The sequence below is a fragment of the Falco naumanni genome, chromosome 5 (assembly GCF_017639655.2).
Source record: "Falco naumanni isolate bFalNau1 chromosome 5, bFalNau1.pat, whole genome shotgun sequence".
NCBI classification, from domain to species: Eukaryota; Metazoa; Chordata; class Aves; order Falconiformes; family Falconidae; genus Falco; species Falco naumanni.
Window position 1 is genome coordinate 35,318,377 of NC_054058.1, and position 26,266 is coordinate 35,344,642.

The 26,266-nt window shown below is 52.5% G+C and overlaps 1 protein-coding gene across 1 annotated transcript; it reads right to left on the bottom strand.

The window, feature by feature from the left end:
- Positions 1–1,767: 1,767 nt before the first annotated feature.
- PDGFB (platelet derived growth factor subunit B) lies at positions 1,768–19,221 on the bottom strand. The gene is made up of 7 exons (XM_040596649.1): positions 18,270–19,221; positions 11,560–11,656; positions 8,312–8,395; positions 7,581–7,786; positions 5,710–5,851; positions 5,136–5,305; positions 1,768–3,886 (listed from the first exon to the last, which is right to left on the bottom strand). The coding sequence occupies exons 1-6, from the start codon at positions 18,432–18,434 to the stop codon at positions 5,169–5,171; spliced, it is 831 nt and encodes a 276-aa protein (XP_040452583.1). The 5' UTR covers positions 18,435–19,221; the 3' UTR covers positions 1,768–3,886; positions 5,136–5,168.
- Between the last annotated feature and the right edge of the window lie 7,045 nt (positions 19,222–26,266).

A 26,266-nucleotide genomic window follows, 5' to 3' on the forward strand; every position in this document is an offset into this window, starting at 1 on the left:
TGCCACTTTTGGGAGCCTTGTTCTTGCAGGAGGACCCATTGCTGAAGCCTCTCTCTGCTGCCTGGAAGGCTGTCTGTTTCCTCCATCAAAAGATGAACCTCCTGTTGAATGACGTATGCTGAGGCTGGGCCCTTGGGTAAGGTAGCAGTCAAGCAATTAAACCAGCGAGAGATGCCAAGGCTCCCCAGCTCCTCCGAGGTCACCTGTACCACCGGGTGAGCCAAGCTGGCATCCCTGCACAGAGGAGCTTCTTTCTGGTGGTGTGCTGCAGCCCTCCCGGGGCTTATTTAGGGTTTTATTTCCCAAGCTTAGCTTTGCGGGGTGGATGCGAACCACCTGCTCCAGCCTTGAGAGGCGACATGGGCACCCGCCTTTCTGCACCCCACGCTGACCCGCGCTGAATGCGGGCCGAGGCCCTGTGAGCAAGTGGCTCTGCAGCGAGCACCTCAGCGGGTGCTGTGAGCGGCCGCCAGGCACAGCGGAGGTGTTAGCTCCAGGTGCCCTGGCCCGTGGCTTCTTTCTGCACCTCTTCATTTTGAGCTGTTAAAAGCGGAGAAGCACACTTGCGGGTGGTGTTGTACAGCTCCCCTGGGACAGCCATGGCCAGGTGGTGTGCCGGTTCCCCTGGGATGCCTAGACCTTCCTCCCACCCCAGTCCAGGCTGATGCATTCATGCTTCCTGTGCCTCGTACCCCTCTTTGCACCCATTGCGCCCCAAATTCCCTGCTCACAGGACCTCAAGCCCAAAGAAGTCTCATGCCATAAATCTTCCTTCTCATCAGATTATCCTAAGGAAATTAGAGCAGGCATGTGATTATTACCCTCACTGTGATTTTGCCTGTGCTTTCCATCCTTGGGGGTAGATAGAGCTCACCTTCAGCTCCTTTCAGAGGATCAGGGAGAAAACGTGTCCTCACCCAAAAATGAACCATACTGGAGCAAGGCACACACCCAGGAGTGCCAGGCTGGTCCTTGGAGGACGGCCTGGAGCACAGCAGACACCATACTCCCCAGCTACACTCTTGCAGCACATGTCCCCACTTGGGTCTACACTCCTCAGAGCTGAGCCATGGACTGGGGGTGCTGTGTGTGTGCCAGGGGGACCCTGAACCTGCTCCCCGCTGCCTTGCGCCCGAGTGCCAGATGTGCGATACCTCCCTTGCTGGGAGGAAAGGGAAATGCAATGGCCCTTCCGACTGAGGGAAGGACTGCCGTTGTCTAGACGATGTGACTAAGGAGGGAAGGGGACGGCTGTTTGTACAGCTTTGGGGAGTGTAAACAGTGCTGGCTGTCCCAAGACCTTCAAAGCAGAGGAATCCGGAGATCAGATGAAAGTGCAGGGAAATTCTGGCTGGGTGTCCAAGCAGAGCAGCTAAGGAGATAGGGACCTCTTTGAGACAAAAATCCCACCACCTGAGTCATTTCAAACCAGCCCAAGCACTGGGCAACAAGCGGGAAGGAGAGGGGCAGCACCGCCGGCGGTGGGCAGGGCTGTGTGGGGGCTCCCAGGACTTTCCCAGCTTTGGTTGCTTCTCTCTGCAATCTCAGAATTAAGTGTCCTGAAAATGAAACTGGAGGCCTCGGGAGAATCCTGCTCTGCCCCACGGTGAGCTGGTTTGACCTCTGCATTTCATTCAGCTCACAAAAGAAAGAGAAAATATTATCTGAGACGTAGTTCCTTTTTTTTTTTTTTTTTTTTTTTTACAACTTTAAATACAGTACTGAGTATAAATTAATCTTACATTTAAAAAAAAGCCAAAAAAATTAAAATAAAATAAAACCTCGCCATCTTTACAAACCAAATGAAACAGATTTTGGAACAGAAAAAGTGTCTTAAGACTTGAAGGGTTGGGGATGGAGGGAGGGAAAAACGTGCCGCCTCGACAGTGGTTTAAGTGCTCTGGGCTTGCAGGAGGTGAGGGCTGGGCCTCTCCAAAACTTGTAACAGCGCCCAGGTTGCGGCTTTGCCTCCTTCCCCCGGCTCTCTCTGGGGCTTTGCCCTGCAATAGGGGTGCACGTGTGCGTGAGGGGAGAAGTGGCTGAAGGCAGGAGAGGCTGCCACGCTAGCTCTGGGCAGGCATTTTCTTCGTGTGTAACTCTGCAGTGCACAGCGCGGCACAATCTGAGACCAGGGCTCTGAGGTAAGGCTGGAGATACCCATCATATGTAACATTTCTGTTGGTGGTGACTGAGTATTAAGTGTGCAGAAATAGCCCTGGCCTGCAGAGTCCTCCTCCCTCCTCTGGAGCAGGCAGTGGCCCAGGAGGGACTCTCCAATTGTTCTGTGAGTCCCCCTCACTCTGAAGAGCTCATTTCAGTCTCAGATGGCTGCTGCCAACTGCAAAGACCATCCTCATTTCTTTCTTTATATCTACACAGAGCTGCCCACATCTTGGACAAGCTTCCAAGCTAGGTGGGCTGGGAATACCTAACAGGCAAAAATCCAGAAGGAATTTGAGAGGGAAAATGTGAGGAAATGATGGGAGATGTGGGGACATTGACAGGGAGAGAGCAGTGGAGGCATGGTGCGCAGGACACCCATGAAGGGGTTAAAAACCTCAGAGGAATGACATGATTCTGCTTTCAGGACCACAGATCAGGCAAGGACAGCTCACTGAGATTAAGTCATGCTTCTAAGTTTGGCTGTTGTTGGTCTTGTGGTGCCACTTTGCCTCCTGCAAGGAAGCTCTGCTGGGTGGTTGGTGCAGAGTCAGAGAGAGGGGCAACAAGACAGAGAGAGATCGAATGGTGTCCCTGCCTGTCCAATGGACCGCGCAGGCACACTGCAGTAGCAGTGCGCTTTGCTGCCAGCCCAGTGAAGCTGATGCCTGCACGTGCCTCTGAGCTTCCTGCCGCTGGGGAATGAAATCCATTTAAGAACAGATATATATATTTATATATGTATGTATAAATACACATACACACACACACACGCACGCACATGTATATATATATATATATATACACACACATATACACGCGCACACATACAGAGCGAATTCTAAAAAAAAATTGAGTCCAAGCCTGGAAAGTTGAATTCTCCACCAGCATGTGCAAAGATGGCTCCCCTTGGCAGGGGCCTGGGGTGTGGAGACAATTCGGCTGCCGTCTGCTCCTTCCCCACAATCCAAACACCTTCCAGTCAGCACCAGGAGCAGGAGGGGAAAGGGAGCGGGGGAATGCATTTGGCTTCTTCGGTTTGTGGGGGTTTTTTCTGTTTGTTTTTTTGTTCTGTTCCCCGAGATGTTGTATATCTTAGTGGTTTTGGTTTTTCTTTTTTAAAATAAAATATACACACGCACGTCAAAAATATATATCTGTCCAGGTAGGGCAAGAAAAGTCCTTAGTGCATTTTCCATCATCGGCCACTGCTCGCAATCTGAGATATGCCTGTTTTCAAAATTTAGGTCCAGTGCAAGTGTTGATCTCAGCCAGGTCCCTCAGCCTTACCAGAAACACAAGGGAAAGGGAGAATATTTCCCTTTTGCCTTCCGTCCATTTCTTTTTCTCCTCCCCTTGGAAGAAATTGGACCCACTTTCCTTTTCACATTTTCCATCCTGTCCTCTAGAGTAGAGAAGGCATTGTTCTGTCCTCATTGCATGTTGTGGCTGTCAGGGTTCGGGGTTCATGGTTTTATTGGTACTTTGTTCTTTTCTCATACATATATATATATATATATGTTATTTGTCCTTTTTTGTGTGTGTAAAACTTTAAAATTATGCTAATAAATGAAAGGAGAGAGAGGCTTTGGTGGGAGAAGGTCCACTGATGGAAAGGGAAGCACCAATTGCCGTCTGAATCAGACGTCGAGGCAGATGGACAAAGAGGAAAAGTTATCACTCCAAGGACCCCATGGGGGCAATACAGCAAATATATTAAATAAACCTGGAAGTGAAACAAAAAAACACATGGCATTAGAATACAAAACCCTCTCCCCCTGCAACTCCCCTCCTTTCCCTTTTTCTCCTCTGGAAATATTTGTGTTGAAGTGCCAGATTAGAAGCCCAGGAGGGCTTTTGACCTTCTCTATTTTTTTCTCTGGACAGCTTAAGCCAGAGCTGAGATTTGCATGGGTTTGCATCACTTCTACCTACCCTGGGAACTTTGGGCTAGGCAGGAGAATCCTGGGATAATCACAGCCCTTGTAGTGCTATGCATGGGAATACCAATCCCAAGACACCACCTGGTACCCCTGATCACTAGCTCCTGAAACACCACATGTGGAAGCCTGTCACCCCTCTGCCGAGGTGAGGGGAAATGAACGTGAAGTGGGTGATCCAGGTGCATTCAAGGGGCTGCAGCAGAGCTGGAACCGCTGAGTCACAGGCTGGGGCTCTCCCCGTTAGGCTGTGCTGCCTCCCTCTAAATTCAGATCCTGCGCTCCCCAGTCTGTGCCCTGTGACCTGGCTACTCTTTCTCTCTTTTCTGCACCTTTCCCTCTCTCATGGGGAACAAGGGCTTATTTTCCTTTCCCTGGTACCAGTAAAATTCTTCTGATGACAAGGGAATTACTCCTGTTTACACAAGTCAGAGAGAGAAGAATCAGACCCTGGACTGACAAAGTCCAGATCTCTTGCCAGAGATTCCAGTTCTCCTTTCCCTGGTATGACCTTTCTTATGCACACAGACTTCCTGATAGGAGAGAGATGAACCACAAGTGTTGCTGCTTTTCAGTCTTTCTGCCAACTCAGCTAATGAAATTAAAGGAAAAGGGATCCCCAGAGCAACATTAATTCTCTGCTTTCAACAGAGAATCAATAGAGAAAGGAGAACAGGAGTTGCTCCACAGAAGAGATGAATTGCATGGACCCCAAGGGGGTTTAGGTGTAGAGAGAAGTCAGGCATGTTCTCTGCCTATAAGTGAGGCAGAGAAAGTGCAGAGCTCAACAGCAAGTATGGCTGCAGCACGATTCTTCCACCTTCGTGAAGAGCCAAAAAGCCATAGATAGGATGCACATGTTGGGTCCCATCCTAGTCCTTCCTCCTCCTTCAACCCAGCTTTTATCATATCCAAGCCCTGCAGTAACCCCACACTGAATGAGCAGCCAGTGCTAAGGGAAGGGTCCGAGATGCCTGCGCAGAACCATGTCCCAGGAGAACATCTCTCCCGACTGCAAAAGCAGCTTGCTGTTACCTGCTTTGTGCTCTCTCTCCCCTGCCAGCACTTCTATGCTATGAGGATTTCTTTCAGCACTTTCTTATCGTTGACATGCTTGTACTTCTTATGTTTCCTCTTCTGCACTGGCGGCCGGCGTACTCGCTGCCTCTGTGAGACAGCGGCTGTGGTGAATGACGGTGACAAACCTGCCAAAACAGAGGGGAGAGTGTCTGTACAGCGAGGGGTAGCTGGCTCACGTTGAAATACCTTTCTCCACACACTATCAACAAAGGGCTACGCAACAGGAGGGCCACAAGGCCTCCTTCTGTTCTTCTGTCCCTTGTCCTCTGTTTTCCAGAGTCTCTGCTCTCTCCCTTTTCCCACGATGCCCTTTCCCTCACCTCTCACCTTTCCTTCCTTCACCTCCCTTGGTTTCAGCCCCTCGCTGCAGGCAGACATCCTGGGAAAGGTCTCTCGGCTGGTATAAACCAGCCAAGGCCCATGGGATTCACTGGAACTAAGAAAATTGAAACCAGCGGAGGGCTCTTTCCTCTCTCCCCAGCCTCTCTTCTCACACCTCCCTCCACTGTCCCAATGCCAAGATCCTTACGTCTCTGTTCACGTGGCCCTGGCCGGCTGTTCCTGGGGGGCTGACGGGACACTGCTTCACACCGACACTGCACATGGTCCTCCAAAGGCACAATGACTTTTTTGAATTTTGGCTTCCTCTGGACAAATTCGATCTTGTTCACCTATTTGGAAGAGAGAGGCAAGCAAAAGATTAATACAGCTGCAGCTCCCACTCTGTAAAAATAATCAGTATCAGTATGCTTCAGTACTGGCTTTCTTCCTAAAGGGTCAGAAGGCAGTTTATAGAGCATGGGTCAAGTTCAGGGATGGTGTGTATGGAAGCTAATTCTGCACACACCAGCAGAGCAGACCTAGACCAGGCAGTCTGGATGTGACTGGTTGTTTCTCCTGTTCCTGACTATTGACGCTTAAGCAGGATGACTGGCTGATCACAGACAGAAACATGGGACATGCAGAACACACTAGCCTGTTTCTGATAGATGTGATGGTGGAGACCTGGGGGAAACCAGAATTAATTCCCACGGGATCCTACAGGAAGGGCAAAAGGAGAAAAACTCAGGGCCAATGCAAGCAAACACAGCTTCACCAGCTCTGCTGAGGCCTGTCTGAATTTGTCTCAAGCTCTTTAATAACTCACAGGGCTGAAGCCCTCAGCTCTGTGTTTCACGGGAAAGGCAGTGCTCTGGAAATTCCCTCAGACTCTCCACCAGTGCTGACTCAGAGGGAAGACTCACTGCTCCACATCCCACCACAGGGCACAAGCTTTCTAGGGGGTCCTCCCACTCCAAAAGTGGCCGGGCCTGACCCCACTCAGCTTATCTAATGAGACTGCGGTCCCTGAAGAGCTCCACAAGCTATAAATACTTGCTCTGCTGCACGTCTGGGATTGAATTCCTCTAAACCCACTGCCCCCAGCAGCATCCCTCAGCCAGAGCTGAAGCAGTCGGGCTGTTTATCTTTCCTTGAAAGCCCACTCCACACGCTTCAGACCACACGCTGCTCACTAGACAAACACTTCCAGCCAAACAATAGAGAGACCTCTGTCCTCAAAGAAACCATTTCCAGGTCACTTTTTTAGGCTGGCTTTTGACCTCTCACTTGTTTTTTCCACAAAAACAACTCCTGTTCCCCCCCATTTTTCCCTCATTCAGCTTGGCTTTTCTGAGAAAGGAATTTCCTGATGAAGAGGGCTGTGTGAATACAACCTCCCAGCCAACCTCTGCCGTCTGCCTGGGGGAGTCTCTTATGGCTCATGCAGAGGATTAGTGTGAGATGAATATTATTTTTAAACAAGCTGTCTGGGAGGAAGCTGTGAGGAGATCACTGGTAGCTGTGAGGAGCGCAGGATCAGAGCAAGAGGTCAGCCATGAGGTGTCTGCTTGCTGCTGTAGCGGGTAAGGAGGTAACTGTGGGGCTGAGAAAGAGGAGAAGTTGCTCCAGTGCATGTCTTCAGAAGAAGCTGCAGCAGCAGCAGCAGCAGCGGGATGGAGACTGACACTGCAAGCCCTCCTCTTTCTGCATCAAAAACAGTTCCTACAGTGAAAGTGTCCTGTTTCTTCTGGTCTAACACAGCAGACAAGGCTGCCTCAAGCCACAGAAATAGCCGAGGCGTGGAGCTGCAGCTGGGGACTGTGCCCTGTAGCTCTGCTATGGTGACAGTCCCCAGCTGCTGGACAGCACCAGCCCTCCCAGCAGCTGGCACGAACACCAGCCTGTGCCAGAGGCTGCAGTGTTGTGTGGCTAATGCAGAAGATGTGGCTGCAGGGGGGGTGCAAGGGGACAGACAGCTGTGTGAGGCTTGCACCTGAGACCTGCTCTAGTTTTGATTTTGGGGGGCAAGGATGGAGGTGGGCTGTGGGAGGTGGGAGGAGCAGGAGGTATGTCCCTTACCTGGACATGCCGGACACGAATCTGCGTGGGGCGACACTGCACATTGCGGTTGTTGCAACACCCAGAGCAGCGCTGCACCTCCACGCAGGGTGGCCAAACCACAAAGTTGGCGTTGGTGCTGTCCACCATGTTGCGGGAGATTTCAAAGACCACTGCCCGTGTCTTGCACTCAGCGAGGACAGCTGGCTCTGCTGCTGCCAGAGCATCTACGGAGGGCCAAGAGAAGAAGGGGGGATGAAACAGGGTTTGTAGCTATTACCAACCCACTGCAGCCACCTTTACTGGAAGAGAAAGACCCCACATGGCTCTCACACACATACACACACACACACACACACATACACACACACGTTCTTTCTCCTTCTCCCACCCCTCCAGCTCCCTTCCTGGACAGAGCCGTGGCCTGTGGAGGAGGCCCCAGTAAAATGATGCTCCTCACTGCAGCAGCAGTCCTAGGCAGAGGACACTTCTTTAGGGCAAATCAGCACCAGCGGGATTTAAAGCAGAGCAGCTCGCAGAGCTCCATACTCTCTCTCCTTCCCTTCTGGGGTGTAACTCCCAGATTCTACGTGAGGCTCAGATCCTCCTTCTCATCCCTCTACACACCCATGTGCATTACAACCTCTTCCCACTCTACCCATACACATATACATCAGACATGTATCTGCACCCACCCACAGCCGTTCATGTAAGCGCCCCAACAATCATAAGGCACAACACCCCTCACTCACCTAGGCTTCGTCGCTTTCGAGACAGGGCTACAGGGTTTTGACCGGACTGAGTTGCATTCAGGTTCGGGCTCAAGCTATCCTCCTCTGCAAAGGGAATGATATGACCTAATAGCACCAGATAGAGGCAGGAGAAGACAGCAGGCACTTGTGCTCTGCTCATCAGGCAAAGTGCAGAGACACGGGATAAGGCACAGCCCCAGTATGTCGTGCTAGGTGTAAATCCACCAACAAAGTTACAGCTGTGCTGGGGCACAGACGACTCTAGGTATACTCTTGGCTTGGACTAGGCAGCTCAAAGCAACAAGTCTATCATGGAAGAGAGAGGGAGAGGAAAACTCCGGCTCAAGGATGGCAAGGCCTACAGCAGGGCTTTCTTGTGTCAGAGAGGAGTAGCAGAGGGATTCACATCAGCCAGCTGAGACCAGGATACAGCAAGGAGGAGCAGAGACCAGATGGGACCAGCAGAAATTTTGGTATATTTTGGCAAGCACTGAGGTGCCTTGCTGGGATGGCTTGGGACTGGGAGCGTCGCAGAGTGAGAGGGCAGGTGAAGGGGATGATGGGTGGGAGGTGGGGTGCTTGCTTTCTCTCTCCCAACTCACTGCAACCACCCTACGTTAAAAGTCAGTTTTGTGACAGAAGAACAGAAAAATAAAGTTAAAATTACTTTTCCCCTCTACTACTCTAAGGTAAGCTGCAGGATCGGGAGGTAGTTCAGTCAGTGATGGGAGAGGAAGACTGATAGCATTCAGGCTAGCCCTGAGCAGTTCCCTCCCACCCCACTGCTTTTTCCCATAGGAAGTGCTGAATAGAGAAATGCCCATAATCCCCATGGAGCACTCCAACACGCAGCCCCTCCTGAGCTCCGGACAATGGCTGCGCTCAGAGATAGCTCCCACCCAGCCACAGCTCTTTCCTTCTCTGACCTGCTTTAGCAGCTGAAGGAAGCTGAATGGACGTCAGCATCAAGGGAGCAATTTTCTTAAAGGGAATTTTGGGCCAGGGGAAGATCTCTGTTTATCTGATGTGCGGTGGAGCAGACTTCCCATACCTACCATGTCCCATTCCTCTTCCTCAGCCCTGCCCTAGTGCAGCCCTCTTAAAAGGGGGAGCAGAGACTTTGCTCTCTGCTCAGCTCTGAAGCAATTGCTGAAGGATTTGGGATGGGTGCACAGAGGCTGTATTGACAAGGCAGGAATCATGACCCCGAGCAGTCAACATCTATGCGTGAGGTGGACAGCCAGCTAGCCAGCCTTTAAAGTGTCTGGAGAGGCATAATCAATTCTAGGACACCGTTCATCTTGCCCTGAGGCAAGACCACGCTCTAGAAGGGCTCTAGAAGGGCATGTAGTTCTCTAGGGGCTACAGAGGGTGTCTGGATGACTGGTTTGGATAGGCATGTCCGCTTTGCAGCCAACCACAGTTAAGGGAGATTACTCCCCACTCTACACACCTCTGTTGCTGGGTCAGGAGAGCAGTATGTCAGTGCACCTGCATTCTGGAGCTGCCTAATCCTGGCTCCCTGTGCAGTCAGTGGAGGGCAGCAGCTGTGACACGTACAGGGTGCACGGACAGCACAGGGAATAGCTCCAGCTGTTTTGAGATTATTTTGCTAATATACTTATTTGCTAATACACAAATTCCACACAGAGCAAGGTGATGCACCTCAGTCACTACCTGGGAGCAGATGAGAGCCACAGGGTGCAACAAAGAGACAGCTTCACAGCACCATTTTCTGTTTCCCTGATCAGGGATAGCCCTGAAGTGAAACCAGCAACTCAGATCTCTGCAGCTTTCTCCCATACCCCCTGGGTTTTCAGGCCAACAAAAGAAGAGCATTTTGTTTCTTGATTGTGAGGGCAGTTAGTAACTGCAATAGAGATGTATCTGTTCCTTAGACACTGGGACATGACAGACTGCACACATCTCAGCCGCTCCTTCCCCACCCCTCCATCCTGTGCTGCCTGGCATTTTACCAAACGAGGGTGGGGGCTTGCTTTTTGTGCAGAGGTTGAGTTGATGGGGGGGGGGGGGGGGGGGGGGGGAAGTAGCAACAACTGTTGACTTGAAACAAATCTCCCATTGAAATCCTGGTCCCTCCCTCCCCCAGGTTGTCCTTCTACACCCCGGGTCAGCACTGAAGACATTGGGGCGGAGGGACCAGCCTGGGACAATCCAGCACAGCTAATTTTGGAAGTTGCCCCATTGTGTGGCTGGTGGATGAGGAGGAGGGAACTGGTGAGGGCAGGGAGTGGCCGTGGCAGTGATGGTGAGCCTCGTTGCCTCTTTCTAAGGCAAACAATAGCTGAACGCAGCTGGTGCCCTCCCCCTCGCTTTCCCCCCCCCTGCCCCTCCAGGGCCGTTTTGAAAGGCAGCGGGAATGCTTTTGAGACTGCGCCAGTGGTTGGACTGGCATAGGAAACAAAAGCAGGAAATTCTGTTCCCCCGTAGATAGTGTCTCGGCAAGGATTACAAAGCTCCAAACAGACAAAACACGAGAGAGAAGGCGAGCTGGGGGGGCCGGGGGATGACGGGCGGGAGCAGGGTTAGAATAGAAAGGAATTTGCTCTGAAGAGACCGTTTATAAATAAATTCCTGGGCCAGCCCAGCCGCCGTGGCGCGTGCTCCAATTCCCACACGTGCCAACCCCTCCATGCTTCGCCGCTCCTGCCGCGCGCTGTGCTCTGCCCTGGCCAATTGACCCCGAGGCACTGCAGACCCCAGAGCTCTTATCTACGGGCAGGAGGTGAAGCACCACTACACTGACTTAGCCCCTGTGTCCTATCTCACCCACAGACACGTGCTCTGCTGCTCTCATTCCGAGTGTCTGGGAGCCCGTGGCCTGAGAACTCACTCAGCCCATTTCTCCTCTATCACCCTATTTCCACCTCCCATTTCTCCACCTCCTAAGCTGATCCTTGGCCAATTCAGGCCCTGCTGCCTGTGTATCTTCCAGGGTGAAAAGTGTTGACCTCCGTTCCTTTCACTCACCTTGCCCATCTATCATTTCCAGAAGCCAGTGTCCCTCAATAGACCAGGCAGTTAAGAGGACATCTAAAAAGGTATCTAGTTGCCTAACTCCCACAGGTTTCAGGGGGCCTAGGTCTGTAAATAGCCAGTTCTTGAAAGGTTCCTATATAGTGAGGTCTGTTGATAATGTGCCTGCTGGAAAACAGAATATCCATCCCCTCCCACCCCACAAAGAGTTAATAAAAAATAGAGGAGTGTTTGGTGAAGAGGGGATTTACCTACGGAGTCTATCCGCAGGGCACGCTGGAGGTCGCTGATGGATCGCACTGAGCTGCCACCCAAAATCTCATAAATGTCTTCAGGTATGGGGTCCCCCTGCCAGATGACAAAAAGAATAGGAAAAAGAAGCATTAGAGAGGCGATCTGCAAATACTGACTGTGTCACAGAGAAGGAGTGGGGCGAATCGAAGGAGCATGGAGGAGGCACAACAGAACCAGCGAAACGCAAAGGCATGCCCTCCTGAAGGCACAAGACTGAAACCTAGGCAAAAGTGAGAGCCCCCCTCTTGCTACCTCTCACAAAGTGCTCAGGAGACTGAAAAAGCCATAAAATGCCCGGGCTGTGCAGCAGAGCCCCAAATACTGTGCAAGCAGCCAGCAAGGTTTCCTTCTCCGGTGCTGTATGACTTCTCCAGGTGGCCTCTCGTTCCTGCTGCCTGCAGTAAAGGCATTTTAACAGACTTCCCTTACACTATCAGATAAAACCTTCCCAATATTTCCCTCCGTTATGAAACTCCCTCACGGGCTTTGTCAGATAATGTGTGTATGTGCGTGTGCGTGCGCGTGTGTTTTCAAACCACAGCGGCCCAATAATATACAGCATTTGCATACTCTTAAAAAAAAAAACAGGTGGGGGTGGAGAGGAAGATCAACCTTCGCAGCTGAGGCTGCTCCAGCGTGAGCCCGCAACGAAACCACAAAGGCTGCAGGGAGGACTTGAAAGGCTGTTTGAGGCGGTGGGCTGAGAAGCTGATTGGGATGAAGAAACATGGGAGTTTGGATGTCATTGCATGCCAGTGCCAAAAAAACTTGCGTAAGCAGGTTTACAGATATCAGACGATGGACCAAATACAGGGTTCGTGCAGGCAGGTGCAATGCCATCAATCTCTTGGGAATTTTACTCCAGCACCAGGCTTGAATGGGCCCCAGTGACAGCACTTAACAAGACTACAAAGGAGTGGTGTGGGAAAGCAAGCACTGATTAAAATGTACTTCCGAAAGACTAGAAAAAGAGACGGGGGAAAGTACTGTCCAAAGTGTTTGCTTAGCTCCTAGCTCTCTTCTTTCAGGGCTACTCATGCAGAAAAGCTGCTCTTTCAGCCGGGTGCTGGATGCTGTCTGAGCCACAGCCCTACACATGCCCCTGTAACTGAGAGGAGAGCTTGGCTTGTGTGCTTGTGAGACGCAGGGATTTTCATGTGGGTTTTTATGGGTAGTTGGTGGCGTGTGTGTGGTCCTTCTAGAGCATAGCTTTTCATTCCCTCCCTGCCTGCATTCAGTGCAGAACATTTCCCTTCCACTTGGAGTCAAGGAAAACCACCAGGCAGGTGGTTAAACGTTGGCTTTTAAACCTTGAGGGCTTTAACCCAAACCAGCAGCCACTTTTGCATGGCTGCTTGAGCCTGGCACCCTCCCACATGTGCTTGTCCCTTGGCCACCAGCCCTTTGCCTCTAGTAACAGTGTAATAGGAGTGCTCCCTCCTCAGCCCTGCTAGCCCACTCTCTAATACTATAACTTAAACTAGGATGCAGTGTCTTGAGCTGCAGCCCAAGTCACGGGGCAGAAACCCCCTGGGATAGCTGCAGAGCAGACAACACTAGCGTCTTAAACCTCTGCAGCGAGATCCACCAGAGCTCCAGTCAGATCAAGCCTTTCTGCCCTGCTCCGTCCCTGTCACTGTCACATCTCACCACAGATCTGGCTGTCTGCCTACAGCAAAAAGCAGATTTTACATCCCCAGGCGTTACTTCCTCAGTCTCCGAGGAGAGGGAAGCAGCATCAGTGACGAATGCACAGTGAGAGAGAGACTTGTATAATTCAGGGATCACTGAATAGCTGTGAAAAAGATGCCTTCTGACAACTCCTGCTGCATGAGGAAGAGTGGGACCAACAGCCCAGTGCTAGAAAGGCTCTGCAGCGTTTCCCTGCCTTCCACCACACACATTTACTAGAAAAGGGATCATTTGCAATTCCCAGCACTTGTAGCCAGAGCTCAGCGCTGGGTAGTGAAATTGCAGGCTTTTTAATGTTTGCACCTGTTTGCCAAATGCATTTGTGTACAAATGCTGCTGTGCATGGGTGCCCCTGGTCCTTCCTGACACTTAATACGAGTAGGAAATTGAACTTTATTTTAAACTCTGGCACTCACTGGGGGAGAGTGTGGGCAGGTGTTACGAGACTCAAGACTCGGTGACTTTGGAGGCGAGCTGGGAGGTGTCACCTTGCTAACTGAGCAGGGGGAACAGATAGGAATCAGGGAGGCCCTCAGGAGCTGTACTGCTGGAGACCGCCTGTAGGAATAAGCTCCTCTCCCTGCTCACAGCAGCAGTTTTAGGTGCCAAATTTTTCTTGTTGCAGATACTACCAGCATGGCTACAGTGTATCACCAGCCCACATGGCTCATAATCCCGGCCTCCTCCCCCGGGTTTGTGAGGCAGCTCTGCTGCCAGTGACAGGCACAAGCCTGTGAAGCTTGTTAGTTCCCTCTTGTACTGCAGAACCCGGTCCAAGGCCGGCCTAAGAGCAGCTCTGCAGACCTGAGCTGCATGGCTTGTCCTTGCTCCCTTTGGGGTCTGTGACTGGGAACAGCCATGCCCCTGGCCCCCCATCCCAGCCCTGTGCCTGGGAGGCTCTGAGACTGGGGCACCACATGCACCTAGGCTTGGGGCACTTCGCCAGACGGGCCACGGGGGAAGCAGAGGTCCGTCAGCCACCTCCACCTGATCCCATGGTGTCAGAAGATGGAGGAGCACTGCAGGAGGTGGGGTCCTCAACAGACCAGACCAAGCAGCTGGTGCTTTTCCTGCTTAGCAGCTCCTCTGGAGTTATTTGTCTAACATAGGTTAACAATCTCCTTTTTTAACTGTGCGGCAGATCAAAGAAGACTTTTGTCTCAATGGACTCCTGGCTGGCTGTCAAGTGCCCCAAGGCCTGGCCTCGTACTCCTGCAAGGCCCTGAATTCCTAGAAAAAAAGTAAGTTTGTTCTTCCCTCCCTCCCTCCCTCCCTCTGCTCCCAGTGCCTGGCTCTCCCCTGAACTGCAGGGGCACTCCCCACTCTGCCAGACCCCTTCTAGGGACGTCCCCTCCCCCTGGCTGCTGGCACTTGCTGGGGCGAGAGCCACCGCACACCTGGGACAAGGCAGCAGAGCACCTGGGCAGGAGCCCTGCCTGCCTGGCAGCTGCAGCTGTGACACCAGGGCCTCTGGGCTTTGCCTCCCTCCTCCCAGATGTCAGCAGCACCATTTGGCTGCTGCAAACTAATGCACAAGCACCAATGCCCTGCAAACAGGACATTCCCCTGTCCCCGCTCCCCACACACACGATCTCCCAAAATCAGCCTCCTCCCTACAACCCCACCGCCCCTTGCCTCTAGAGCTTTCTGCCAACATATGCTTTTGAGCACCAGTGATGCTGAAAAGTCCCCTTCAGATCAGCCGCTGCTGAGGTGGCTGCTGAGGTGGCGCAGGCAATATGCTGGGCTGTGCTCTGATCCTCCCTCCGGCTACTCACAGGCAAGGGGTTTAAGAGTCTTGCCCAAAGGTGTGGCTCTCCTGGTAACACAGCAGATACTGAGGAGGAGGGAGCAAAGATTGTGCAACTGGCAGGGAAGGCATACCCTCGGGGCTCAAAGAAACCAGCCAAGGATACTCCCAAGGTGAGGACTCCTCCAGCCCTCCTTTTTGAGGTGGTGTGTCTACACACAAACGTGTGACTGCGCACAGATAGACGCTAGGGTAGCAGCAGCACCAGTCCAGGGCAGGGAAGCACCCAGCTATCTGCTCCTCTGCACAGGAGAGGAGGACTTTCCCCAGCACCTCCACACTGCAAGGGATCTTGGCAGCTGGGTCTTGAATGATCAGCCAGGCAAAAAAACCCAAACAAACAGCATTTTTTAATTCCCTCTGAAGCTGACGTGAGGACCCTGAGGGGAGACTCCACTGCATTCCCTGGCAGAGACCAAGACTGGCAGCACCTGCCACCAGCCCACTGAACCTCAGAGCTCTTTCTCCACTGGCGCAGGACTTCTACCCTTCCAGCACCGCTCCCGGCTACAGGGGGACTCCGACGTCTGCCTGCCAGAGGACCACGCTTGCTTCTCCCCACAGCAGGCCCAACCCTCCTCACACAAGCCCCTTCCACCTGGGATGGTGGCTTACGTTTTCCTGCCTTAAAATAACAAAACTTAACGTTTGATCTAGCCCACGTTCCTAAAATACAGCCAGACCTACCCACCCTTTTTTTCACATTTCAAGAGGGACTCCACTGCACCACCCTGCTCCTCCGCGCTCCCCACCTCCCCTTCAAGGCTGGAGGCATTTCTACCCCTGGGGCTGGCTGTATGCCGGCAGCACTGGAAACAGCACAGGAACCACCGTCGTTCTCTCCTGGTGCTATGCATCAGCTGACGGTGAGAGGGAGGCAGGGACAGCTCACCTGACTCCTTCCACGAGCTCACCCCAGACGTGTCATCCATCCCGGCTTACCCACTACTTTGTCCTTGTCACAGCCCCATGTTAGGATGACTTGAGAAGAGCCCTGGAGCCTTGCAGCAGGAAGATGCAACGGGGAACTGGCCGAGGTTATAAGCAAGCTCCCAGCCGCACCCCATTCCTCGGGAATTCCAGAAAGCCCTGCCAGTGGGGCTTCACCCCAGCACAACCACACTGAGCTCGGCCCATCTCTGTAAATGTTGCAAGGCAACTATTACAGCCCGCGGGGCAAATGCAAATCACTTCAGTATCCTCGCTTCCCAACTGGCAAATACCTTCCCACTGAGGCTCATACTCCCTACTCCCTCCGGCTGGAAGAGCTCCAGGGCCCTCCAGCTCCAGATGGGTGTGATAGAAGAGGGAGAGGGACTCAGGAGGCTCCATCTCCTGGCTCAGGCCTCTGCTGATCCGGGGAGCTGCTGCTCCCAGTGCGCTTTCTCCAGCAGGACTGGGGAGGAGGTGCGAGCCTGGTTCAGAGGATGGCTATGGTTCAGCAGCCTGGTAGGAGTCATGCTGTAATGCACCCGGTGCAGAGGGTGCAACACACCGCCCTCAAAGTAGATGTGGGTACCGGCTGCAGACAGAAGCATCTATGCAAGCAGAAACCTTGGTCCTCTGGTCATAAAATGACAAATTCCTCCCGAGAAACCTAGAGCCAGAATTCCCAAACTCTAACCCTACTAGGCTGTCATGGTGCTGTGCAGTCTTTCAATGTGATTACAGCACAGAATAACAGCCCCCCTGGGATCAGACACTTCCATCTTCACCCTTCCCCAGTGCCAACCATAGCTGATGTTTCACACTGCATGGGAGAAAGATCTGAGCCACCCACAGAGGAAATACCATCCTCTGCCCAAAACAAACACAACCACTGGGCAGCCCACAGCTCTAACTGCTTCCCTTTGCGGCTTAGGCAAGGGCAAAATGAGCCCATAAGGAGGTGATGTGATGCTTTGCATCCAACCCCTTCCCTGCCACCTCACAAGGGGATCCTCCCACCCACCCACCCTGCCCAAAAATGAGGAAGAGAAAGAAACGATGCAAAGGGAAGAAAGTTTTGGTGGAAGGATATTTCCTGCCCTGACAACCCCCAAGCTGCAGATCCAACCCACGGTTTTGCCACCTTAGGTGGAGATGAAGCGTGAAGCAAGTGCTGTGAGTAAATGTTAGGGGTCTTCTGACCCCCCCAGTCTGCACATGATCAGATGATGAAACATGGCAGCAGAGGTCAAAGTATTTATTTGGGGTGTTGGGACTCCTTTTCCTCAACCGTGGTTTGGGGTGAGGCTTTGACTTTTACATAGGGAAACTGAGGGTTGGGTGTACGTTCATCAGCCAAATCCACCACCTGGCCCCCACCCTGTGCCTGGCTTCCTGCTGGGCAGAGCATGCAGGAGGACTGCGGGACAAGATGCTCGCGTGACCACGCAAGCACAGCAGCAATACTCATCTCCTGCCTCTTCCCATGGCCCCAGCTAGACACACACCTTACCGAATCACTGTGCCACCCGGTATCAGTGTCTCTAACCACGCTGTCCCCTTCCTCGCCCCACTCAAAGCCCCCCTGCCCTGTCTCCACTGGCCCCTTGGCGATGCCCAGTTGGGTCTCACACAGTGCATTATTCTGGTGGTGGCAACTGGGCCTCGGTGCCGGGGGCAAGAGGCTCAGCCAAGCCGCCGGCGGGCGCCGCGCCCCGGGGTGACAGCCGCTGGGCGAAGCTGGCGAAGGGGCAGGAAGCTGTGGGCTCCCCAGCAGCACCCCTAGTAACCAGGGAGCGCTTCAGCCTGGCCTCCCCTGCCCCGCCGCCCGGCGCTGGCTCCAGCCTGGGACACAGGCACGGGTGGGTTTACTGCCGCGCAAAGCCCCCCCGCAGGGCCCGTCCTGCGGAGAGGCGCCCGCGCCTGAGGGGGGCAGCCCCGCCGCGGGGCGGGAAACCGGCAGCGGTGGCTCCGCTCAGGGCCGGGGGCGGCCGGCCCTGCCTGCCGTGCGCCTGCCCGCGGCCGCGCAGCCCTTCCCTCAGAAAGGGGCAGGAAAGCCGCCGCCCGCCCGGGCTCCTTGCCCCCGCCACGCGTCTCCGCTCTCCCCGCGGCCGCCCCCGGGCTTCACCCCGCCGCACCTGCGGGGCTGGAGGCGCCGCCGCCGCCGCCGGTCTCCCCCTCCCGACTCCGGGGCTCGCAGCTCGGCAGCACCGCCCGCTGCCGGCGAGGGAAACTCACCTCCAGGCGGGCCAGAGGCAGGGAGAGGATGAACGCCAAGACCACGCCGAAATTCATCCCGACTTCAGGCCCCGCCGGCTGCGGGCACATGGACGGCGAGCCCCGGAGGAGCGCTTCCCGCAGACAGCCCCGCACGCAGCCCCGCGGCCGCCCGGCCTCAGGCATCGAGGGCGCCGCGCGTTCCCATCTCCCCTCCGAGCCGGCTGCTGGTGGGAGAGTTGCGGGAGCCCTTGGAAGTGGAGCTGCTGGTGGTGGCGGTGAGGGGAGACAGGAGTCTCGGCGACTCGCCTGCCTCTGTGCTATCTCATAAGCCTGGTGGACAAAAAATGCAGTCCCTCGAAATGATACGCATCCAGAGCCTGCGTCCCCCTCGCTGCAAGGGATGCTTCGGTATTGCCTTCTGCTAGGTGGTCCACATGCTATTTTGCCTCTTGATTTTCTTCCTTCTAAAAAATATATATATGTAAAAGGTTTTACATGTAGGTAGCAACTTAATGTTCTTAGAAAAAGATGCACAAAATAATAAAACAACAAAAAAAAACTTTCTCAAAGTTTGGTACGGAATCCAAAAAATAAAATCTTCTTCCTTAAGGTGTTCTTTTCTTAAAATGCTCCTTTTCTTCCTTACGCCCACTTGCTTTCTAGTGAAAAGTTCCTAGCGTACATTGGATTTCTTCCCCTTACATTAGATTCTGGCTTGGGTGCCTTCGCGTTCGAAGTGTTGGCAGTTTGCTTGGACGTGAGGTTTGCTTTGGGTTTAGAGACAGGTGAGAGCAAATGTTTTCGCGCTGGGTTGCGTGTGTGTGTGTGCGTGCGCTGAGCCTTGACAAGCCTCAGAGCAGAGCTGCTGCTGCCTCCTGCGCTCTGTTGCAACAAGAAAGAAAGAAAAAAAAAAAAGCAGGAAAGGTAAAATTGAAGGGGAGGCAAGTGAGCCGATGGGTCTTTATTTTACTCTGCGAGCTGCAAGAGAGACTAAACTGGCACTCAGGGCTGCTCCTTTTATAAAGGAGAGGAGATGGGTGGAGCATAACTTGCCATCCTCCTCTTGGCTGGGTATCAAGGCAAAAAATCTAGTGAGGGAGAAGCAGTTCATTGCTGACAAAATAAAAAGTGTGTTAATTTAAATGATAAATTAATTAAAAATGACTAACGCTGCAATAACCCGTATAATGTGGCTTTAATATCGCGTGAGGAATGGGGACAGAAATTCCTTCCTCCTCGGCAAGAGATAAGAGAGGAGTTCCCAGCACGGTAGTTTGTTATTTTTGTGGCCCCGGGTTCTTACTGTTGCAGTCTGGAGCCCATTTCTCTAAGCTCCACTCGCCTTCTTCCCTGCCCTGTTACACCACTAGCTCTGGGGAGAGAGACAGCTTTAATATCTTACATCTCTTTGTGTGCAGGGAAAAAAAAAAAAAAGCCAGAGAAATTTAAACGTTTCTGCAAAACAATCTGGTGTTGCTTGTGGCACCAAGAGGTATTTTGCTGCATGATTATCTGCATGATGTAATAAACATCTGAAGGGAAATAAGCAAGCACATATTTGGGGGGGGGGGGGGGGGGGATGGGGAGGGAAAGGCTGCTAACAGGTGAGTTCAAGGAAGAGTCATATCCTATTGAAAAAACACCCATACGCACACCCTCTCATCCACTCCTGGTGTGGAGCTGCACTTGCAAAGCACACTTTAGGCACAACCAGGAGGGGTTTCTGCACCATCTTTGTGCAGGCTCGTATCCACTGATACATTCCTGCACCGTCATGCACCGCAGGCACTCGGCAGGCATTCGCTCTGAATCCCAAGCATCTTCCCTGCTTTTTCTATGCTACGCACACACTTCTATTCGAGCCGCACACATGCACAGCTACGTGCAAATTTTGTCTCATTCACACATCCCTGGGCATCCATGTGTTCTCCTTCACTCTCCCCCTCTCTCTTCCTTTCTCACATACAAACACCCACCGGCACACCAGTGGCCTCATCTCACAGCATCACACGTGCCATGCTCCCTTAGACTGGCTAGGTGCCTGCGAGTCTCATGCAGACAACCCTCTCTAAAACACACGGTCTCACACCAGCACTCATGTATGCACTGTCCGGGTACGAGGAGCAGCTACCAGAACTGAGCAGCAGGCAGCCCACCAAGGGCCATTCTGTAGCAGGCATCTGACCACAACTTCTAGCTTGGCTAGCTACACCCCCAAACCTGACTTTGGTCTCATGGATGTAGACATTGGTCAGGAAGCACGGGGACGCAAGGAGGACTGGGGGTCTTCCATAGCTTTCTTAAAACAGCGTAGCTCCTCTGCCTCTCCCATCACAGAGACAGGTAGCTCAAACACAAAATGAAAGGTCCTGGGGCAGGGCAGTGTGTCAAGATGCTCTTTGGTCACAAGGGATCACTGCACTTCACCCTCACCCAGAAGAAGAGGGGGAGTATTTCCTCACAGGGGGGAAGTTTGTCAATGCCATGCCAGCTCCAAAGCCCAGGCCATCTGAGGTACATGAGTGCAGACATAAGGAGTGTCCTGGGAGTCCCTCAGATAGAGTCTGAAGTGACTTGGTCCTAATTTTGGAGCTCAAGTGGGAGGAAGTGGAAATGCAATGCATACCTTTGCTTGTTTCCACCGCCAGACACCTTAACAGGACTTTATCTTACATGCTCCAGCCGTGTTAACACTGTCCCACCCCAAATTCCTCAGGATGCTCTTAGAATTCCCCTAATTCTCCATCCTGTCCTACCAGCAGCATACCAGCCATTTCACATGATGACAGTTTGGGTCTGACCCCCCCAGCAGGGTGGAGCTGCTATCCTAATGTCTACCTGGGCACTGAAACGCCTTCTGAAATGTGTAGGAGGCTCCAAAAAAAGGATTTAAGAGGGCCTGGGTCCATTTCACCTCACTCCAGATGGCACTGGGCGAAGGAATGCCATAGCCCTGGGCTCCCTGGTTGTCAGCAGGGGGAATGCTGAGGATTTTGGATGGGCAAACCAGCTTCTGGAAGTCCTTCTATCTGTGGAGAGGGAGCTGAGGGCAGCTAGGTCCTGAACGTCCATGACCCCATTATGTGTTTAAAGTTCCTAAGGGGTAAATGGAAGTTCAGGTGCTCTTTGAGGATCTCTACCCTCAAGTAACCTGATGTGGCTCCAACACCTTCACGCCACCTTGTTCAAGCTGTGTAGGGGGTCCCCAGGCTGTAGTGGCTGCCTGGCCAGGACAGAACAGCCTGCTCGTGGGAGGGTTGATCAAACTCCTCAGCAGGGAGAGATATCATTGCTGGGGAGGAGAAGGAGTCAGCAGTAAGCCAGCACGGACTGCTGCAACTTTCTTGCTTGGCAACAAGAGTTGCTGAAGGGCCTGGTTTTGAGGGGGGGCTATGTGTGGTGCTTTTTTTCAAAAAAAAAAAAAAAAAAAAAAAAAAAAAGCCAACATATCCGGCTACATTACATGTGAGCTGGGATAGAAATAGAGTTATTTATTTTCATGTGAATGATGCCGGACAGTTTTTAGAAGCTCAACATCAGAAACAAAAAGCTAATCCCTGTTGAACCTCCAGACAGCAAGGAAGAGGATGTTTGGAATTTGGCTAATCATCTACCTATGACCCTGCCTGGAAACAGAGCAAAATGATATTCAAGCTGCTCAGGCTTCAGTTGCTTTTCCTTACTCTTCCTGCTTTTAAGACGGGGACAGATTTTTCTCTAGTGAGGTCTTTAGACTCGTAAAGCCTGGGCCAGTTTCGTTGGCGTTGAGTTCAATAGGGGCATGTGCACTTAAAACTGCTGTGCCTTGAGCCAGGTGGGTGCTCCTTTGATTCTTTTGCTTTTGTGAAATTAGCTTTTCATTTATCCCATGAACACCTAAATCTCATGAGGATGACTCTATCTTCCCCTCACCTGGCCTGTGGGGTGGGTGTGAAGGCCTTTAGGGCTATCGGTGTTCCAGATGTCACAGGACAAGAGTTAGAAACCGCCATTGCATATGGTGGAAAGATATTTTGAGGCTACATGAAGCGGTTGAACCATAAAAATGTCACATTTAGAGCATCACAACTTGACAAGGTCCAGTTGCAACTTTGCTAGCTGGCAGTGGCCCCACAGACAAACCACAATAAAAACAGAGATTTCATAAGAACCTATAGCACTTCATCACCACTACAGCTAACCTACAAACAGCTGAACTCGTCTCCTCAGTTGTTTTCTTATTACTAGGGAGGAGGGCAACACGTGTCTGAGGACAATAAGCAGTTCCTTGCTGCAAGGCAGCTCTCCCTTCATCTCATGTCTGTGGAAAAAATTATCTACTAGCCACCACGCATAGAGGCACGATGTGAGGGGTGATCGTTTCTTTTTATTTTTCTGTTTTTACTTTTTTTTAGAGGGGGGAGAGAATTGTGAAACAACAGGAAGAAAAACAGGGCTTACAATGGAAAGCAAGACTCAATCTGAACAGCTGAGATGTCTCAGCCTCTCCATGATGAGTCCTACTTTGAAAAACAATCAATGGAAAGATATTAGGAGGTGTTGACAGCCAACGTGTAGTCAGCCAGCCCACTCAAGGTATCTAACTTAGGTGTTGCTCCTGCTCCGGTCTCTAAGTTCAGGAGAATTATGAGCAATGCCTACGCCTACTCTGTGGGGCTGTCACAGCCGTCAATGGAAGGGAGCAGCTGTGACACCGAAATGAAGCACCTAGAGTAAATTTTATGGCTAGTTTACACCAGGAGGCCTGTTCTGTGGGCGCATCGGTTTTATGCCATATCACCTGGTTGTATGAGGTTTATCCTGACCCAAGCAGTCAGAACAGAGTCATGGTATGTAGCTTACGCTGCAGTTTACACCATTTGTCCCAGAGGCTGCCGCCGTGGAAGCTGCCCTGACTTCCTAATGACTGAGTTCAGTCTAAAGGAGGAAAAAAAGGAGGAAAAGAGAAGAGAGACAAAAGGAAGGAAACAGACAAGCAGGGAGCCTGGTGTTTATATGTGGTGCTGGAGAAAGGCAGAGCCTCAGGGAGCCCAGGGCTTGCATAATTCACCTTCTTCCCCCTGGCACTGGCAGGGAAAATGCTTTCCAAGGATGAGTAAAGCCCTCACAGAGCAACTGGCTCCAGGGGAAAGGGAAGGTGTCACCTGGCAAGCAGGAACTCGATGGCACCTGCTAGGCTTCCTCCAGGAGCCCACCCCCTCTGCCTGTCTCTCCCTGGAGGAGGGATAAGACTCCCCCAGTGCCTCACCACCTCCTTCATCTCACCCATTCCTGGCAGAAGCCTGGCAAAGAGGAGAGGATAGGTAAGAGGGACAAGCGCACAGACACATGCAGTGGGCAGAGCACAGCCACTGCCAACAGCAGAGGGAGAGGGCTCATGCCAGCCGCAGCTTGCTGCCCTGCGCTTTGGGGTGAAGGAGAAGGCAAAGGCATTTCACACCTCTCTGGATGTGCCGCTCAAGTAGCATTCAAAGACAGAACACAAAGCCGGGGGGACTGGTTTCCCAGCGCTTTCCCATGTGCATACACGCTCCTGCACCAGGTGGGGAGGAGGGGATGCAGCCTTCCCTGCTCACGCTACCATATATTTCTCCCCCACCCCAACCCCCAAGTTTAGGGTAGAAGGGAACAATTTCCTTACTCTGGCAACCGTCCATTATGTCTATGGATCTGCTCCCCACCCCATTCCCCCTCTCTTTCCTGTTTTGATGAAAGGAAAAAATGTTCTGCTTTCCTTCTTTATTTTTCCAGACTGGTGAATAGCACTCAAAAGGAATTTCTCTCCCTCCCCCCTTCCCCTCTACCAGTATAATAAATATATATGTGTGTGTGTGTGTGTGAATACACCACACATCACAGGTCATCTGTTGTTTTTCAAGAGGCATATACTATTTCTGTTTCCAAATTGATTAGGTGGGCAATGGTCCCCCTTTCCACTGACACCACCCCAAACACCACTTCCCCTTGCCCTCAGCCTCTGCCACTCACCATCTCCCCATCCTTTGCCCCTGGGTCCGCAGCAAGCGGCGGTGGCAGTGGCAGCAGTGAGAAGGAAGCTTGCTGAGCTGAAGTAAAAATAGCCCCAGCAGTTACTCAGCTTAGAACGTAACATGACTCATGATGTGAAATGAAGATGAGGGTCGAAAACCAAAAGCAAGTGGCTCTCCCTCCCCCTGCACCTGCTATTGCTGTTCATGTTGCAGAGCAAAACTCACTCTAAATACTGCTCACCACGGGTCAGGGCACCAGCCAAGGCGGAAAGCCCTGTGTGCATTACCCGTGAGAGCTGGTCCTCCCTCCCATGCCCATTCGGTTTGCACCGACACCAGTGGCAAGTGGATTTGGTGATGCTGAGCCCAACCCTCAGCTCATTTACCTCCTGTAAGCTGCAGACCCTGAGCAAAACGGGCATCTCATTGACACAGCAGGACGAAACACCCTGTGGCAGCCCTGTGCCGTCACAGCCAGCAGCTGGCTCACAACAGCACAAATGCAGCTGGGCACTGCTGCGGTCTAAGCCTGTGATGGGGGAGACGAGTGGGTCCATGCCCACAGCCCACCCTGCGTCCCACGTCCGTCCTGGGGCAGGGTGACCCCTGCCCACTGTGGAGGACACTCTGCTCCCTGGGATGCGTGGGAGAGCAGCACCCCTGGCATGGCAGGAGGCAGGCTGTTGCTATCTGCTGGCCTGTGTAATAAAGGAGGGAGTTTAAAAATAGACTTTGAGCTGCAATGCCGGAAAGGCAGCGAGATGTATAGAGCGGGTGTGTATTTATCCTACACACCCTGTGTCTGACACCCTGCTGGCATGGGGACCTGCCCCAAAGCAAAGGCACCGCGCACAGGTTATGGGTGCTTGCTGAGGGACCCTCGTGCCAGTCCTTACCATCACCTTGACTGTGGATGTGGTGGGTGCACAGGGTTGAGGGGACCCCTGAGCTCTGCCTCTCAGGTACCAGAGCTGCTCAGAGATGCTTACACACCACCCCATCCCATGGCCACTTGGAGCAGTGGGACATGCACCTCTTGCCCATGCCAGACCAATCCAATCTGCAACTGCTCCGCAGCCGTATACCCAGACAAAGTGGCATCTCTCAGGACAAAGCTTTTCAATAGATCCCCTGCCCTCTGCCCTCTCCCGAACAATAAGAAATCAAGGAATATTGTCCAAGCTGAATAAAACGATCTAAATTTAGAGTGTCTGATGTGTTCTTGGTTTCCTGCCATGACTCCCCTCCTCCTCCCCGGCCTCCCTTTTCATTGCTCGCTAGCCTTGTGCACAGAAAGGTTTCTGATGGGGTGAGATCACCACCAAGACCCTGTCTCCCCAGTGATGAGGCAGTGGGGAATTCCAAGTTTGACTTTAGTCTCTGTTTTCGTAGGGCAGGGAGGAGGAGAGCATGCTGCTTTTTAAGCCTAACCAGCTTAGATGTGCAGAGAGGAGAGGGAAACCTAAGGTCAAGAGAGAGGGAACTCTCTCTCCCACTTCAGTCCTCTTGTGTCCTGGCTTTTACATGGCCCAGACCCTCTGTCCATATGTTTCCACCTGCTCGTGGCATCCTTGCCTCCAGCCCTTGGAGCAGTGCTGCCCCTGTGCTGTTCCAGTCCAGAAGCCCTGACTTCTAGGACCCTCACTGTCCTCCCACTTCCCCTGAGCAGGTTTGGCAAGAAGCAAGCAGCTATGAAAGAGCAAATAGAGGCAGAAAAAAGCCCAACCCAACCAAAAAAAAAAGCCAAGAGGGGAGGGAGAGGAGGAGTGTTATCCAGCAATGTACTCCTGATGTTTAAAAAAGGGACTCCCCTGGGTTTGTGCCTGATAAGGCTGGGTGTCAGGGGAATCTATTCATTTCTTTTCCTCTTTAAACAAAAAGGCCTTCCCATAACCACAGTGAGGAGGGAGCCAACACCTCTTGACAAACAGACTTGTCTTAAGTGCACATGTGGGAAGCCTTTCTGTCCTGCTCCTGGAGAGGAAAAAAAGCCTAGAATGTGAGTATCGACCACACTGTTCAGCA

Excerpts from the sequence above, each read along its gene's own strand:
- PDGFB (XM_040596649.1), bottom strand. The coding sequence starts at position 18,434 with ATGCCTGAGGCCGGGCGGCCGCGGGGCTGCGTGCGGGGCTGTCTGCGG. Across the intron at positions 5,852-7,580 it reads TTCGTGTCCGGCATGTCCAG|GTGAACAAGATCGAATTTGT; the intron begins GTAAGGGACATA and ends TCTTCCAAATAG. Across the intron at positions 5,306-5,709 it reads AGGGCCACGTGAACAGAGAC|GTTTGTCACCGTCATTCACC; the intron begins GTAAGGATCTTG and ends CTGTTTTGGCAG.